The sequence below is a fragment of the Haplochromis burtoni genome, unplaced genomic scaffold, assembly GCF_018398535.1.
Source record: "Haplochromis burtoni strain Fernald_Lab_line unplaced genomic scaffold, NCSU_Asbu1 Contig_4842, whole genome shotgun sequence".
NCBI lineage: Eukaryota > Metazoa > Chordata > Actinopteri > Cichliformes > Cichlidae > Haplochromis > Haplochromis burtoni.
Genome location: NW_024587203.1, coordinates 1 through 3,187, shown reverse-complemented (window position 1 = coordinate 3,187; position 3,187 = coordinate 1). Strand labels below are relative to the sequence as shown.

At 36.7% G+C, this 3,187-nt stretch overlaps 1 protein-coding gene across 1 annotated transcript; it reads right to left on the bottom strand.

The window, feature by feature from the left end:
- Positions 1-6: 6 nt before the first annotated feature.
- On the bottom strand, positions 7-3,180 carry LOC106632954 (Fc receptor-like protein 5; the record flags this gene model as incomplete). The annotated part of the gene is made up of 7 exons (XM_042218006.1): positions 2,998-3,180; positions 2,459-2,771; positions 2,003-2,034; positions 1,327-1,626; positions 972-1,232; positions 235-483; positions 7-30 (listed from the first exon to the last, which is right to left on the bottom strand). Coding segments are annotated over exons 1-7 (1,303 nt in total), but the record flags the coding sequence as incomplete, so codon positions are not given.
- Positions 3,181-3,187: the final 7 nt, after the last annotated feature.

The following is a 3,187-nucleotide window of genomic DNA, read 5'->3' as shown; positions in this document are numbered from 1 at the left end:
TCTGGCTGAAGGTTTCAGGTGGTACAGTAGCTATTGTGATACCAAACATTTAAACAGTATTAAATGACACTATATGAGACATTTTTCAAAATACAATTTTAAAACCATTCTCCCAAAACAGAACAAGATTATTTCGATGCTCATATATGTGCTAATACAACAAATGACAACTGAGTTCCTTCTCAAAGATTACGATTATTTAAAAAAGAAGTCACATTTTCAAATGCTACTCACATTTAACTGTCATGTAACGCGATGGTGACTCTTTTCCTGAGTACTGACACTTGTAGAAACCTTCATCAGACTTTGACACTGCCAAGAAGTTCAGCTCCTCTCGGGAATCATTTTGGACAAGTTTGTCATTGTGATAAAAAGCCACATTGGGAAAGATTTTTTTTCTTCTCAAGTTGCAACTAAGACTAACAAAAGTTCCCTCATTCACAGGATCAACAGGGACCACCATGAGAGGACCAGAATAAAAGTCTGCAAAACATACAGAAGATATTGTTTCAAATGGACCAGCTGGTGCTGGATTTTAGAAAATAAAAAAGAGGGAAAAAAACATGTGCAATAATAATTACTGATTGATCAAATGTCTTATAGCTTATAGCTAAAGATCTGATATGCGACTTATAAAAAAAAAACAACAAAATCGTCCTTTCTTTTAGCTCATAGAGCCCTTTCAACTGTCAAGTGTGTCTCAGTGAGATGCTATTCAGCCTCAGCTGAATGGGGAGTACAATTACATCATAATCATATATATATATAAATTTTGGTAAATTAATTTATAAAACATGGAATGAAATAAAACTAATAACCAAGAGTATTATGCTGCTGAGTTGAGATTCCAAAAATAAAATAATCTTTACATTTCTGCCTCTTTTTCCATGAAAGAATCGCTTAACATGCATAGTGATAGAAATATTCATGAAACGTTATAACACTAAAGGGAAAAAAAACATTCTACAAACCCTGTAAAGTGATGTTGACTGCATTGCTGAACTCTTTTAACATAGACTCACACCAGTACACTCCGTCATCTGAATATGTTGTGTCGATTGTGCATACAGATTCTCCTGACAGCCAAAAGTTGCTACAATATGGCCGGCCATTCTCTGGGAACTTCCTCACTCTCCATGAAGAGGAGTTTCCCTTACAAGTCAGTTTGACAAAGTCAGAGCCAAAATTTTGCACTACAGGGCCGACTGTGAGAGACGCTGCTGATGAAGCATCTGAAAAACAACATGGATCAATAAGTGAAAGCACAGGAAGAACACATAAAAACTAAGCATCATTACAAGTATTGAGAGACAGAAAGAAACTGACCAGCAGACCAGACAAACTTTGGATCGCTGTAGTAGGTGTAGTAGTAGTTGCTTCCTCTTCCAGCTCTGCACACATATCCTGCTGTGTGTGTCTGTCCATGAATGATGTAGGAGTCCTGTGCAGTCCCACTGCCATCAGGTAGCAGCTCATAACTGGAGGATTTCTCTGATAGATCAGGAACAGCTTTATACCAGTAGAAGCTCCATCCTGCAGACGGATGTTCAACCTCACAGTTCAGAGTTACTGAGGCTCCAGGACTCAGCCATGATGGAGACACAGTGAGGACAGGATGGGGTTCATCTGTTCAAACAAGATTTTTTTATTATTACAAATTTTTTTTTTTTTAGTTTAGGCTTATATATTTATGTATTTTTTAAAATAATATTGCTAGATGATAGGTCTGCAAATCAGGCCAGGTTCACTCTGTCCTTTTGAACACTCATCTTATTGTATATATATATTATATACTCATCTTATCATCTGGTTTAGTGTCTGTTCACTTTTGAACAAAAACATTTAAATAACTGGATGAAAACATGTAAATAAATATCACCAAATCTTGACAGTGGAATTACAAACTGTACCACTGTCATACATAATACTAATTTGTAATTGTTGTCATTTGAACCACACCATGTCACAATAAGCTGTGTGTGGCACACATAAAGTTACACACTGGAGAACACAATAACAGACACTGAGATACAACTGGAAAAACACGACATTTAGATTTGACAGACTGAGAGGGAGTAAAAAAAGGGAAATTTGCACAAAGATGCTGAAGACAGAACATGGAGATCAGACAAGGCATGAAAAAGGGAACCAACATAAAAGAAGAAATCCAGTGCTATAGCTACCAAATTCAGAGAAAAAACACACATTCTAGAACTGGAACATAAATAATTTCTTAACTCCAAGGCAAAGAATCACATGTTCAGAACAAACTCAAAATACTGGGTCATTATTTAATGAATCAGTCAAGTGACTGGACTTCTTTAAGTCCATTCAATAAACTTAAAGAAGTCGAGTTGCTTTTCTTTCCAAGCTCCTTAGGTTACCATGGCCTGGATGAATGAGAATCTGCACAGACAAGTTATTGTATGTCTTTTTTTTTCTTCTTTTTTTTTAATGCTAATTTGGATGAAACAGTTTATATGGATGAAAGATGCCCAACTTACATGATACAGTTACTGGAATGACATTACTCCACTGTGTGAAGGAAAGATCCGTTTTGCCTCTGCATTGATAATCTCCATTGTCATCCCAACCAACATTGTAGAATGTTCTTTCATTGGTTGTATAATATGTGGTAAACCTTTTTGGTCTCCAATCATAGCTCCAGTAAGTTCCTTCACCTCCCTGGATGTCACATCTGACAGTGAATGTTTCACCCATGTATATCTTAGTCCAGTTGGGCTTCAGGGTCAAAATGGCCGTAATAGGAACTGTTCACATAAAATATGAAATTAAAAGAAACACAGAAGCATCAACTAATTCAGTCCAATTAAATTTATTTACATAGCACCAAATGATGCCAACAATATATATATATATATACACACACACACACAAAGTCTCTCTGTCTGGCTGAGAGGAAGACAAAACGAAGGACAGATCACATAATCTCATAACTTTAACTTCCATAACTAAGAGATAAATAGAGGAACTTACGAGTGTCTTCAATGATGGCAGCATTACTTTGGTGTGTGATGCTACCTGAATCGCTTCTTCCTCTGCAGTGGTAGATACCTCCCTGTGACACATTAATAGCTTTCTTCCCTTCATATTCTGTCATAGGCTCGTCTTTAGAGCCATATGTGGCAGCTCTGTACCACAAAATGGTCCAGTTGTCAGAGCCGTC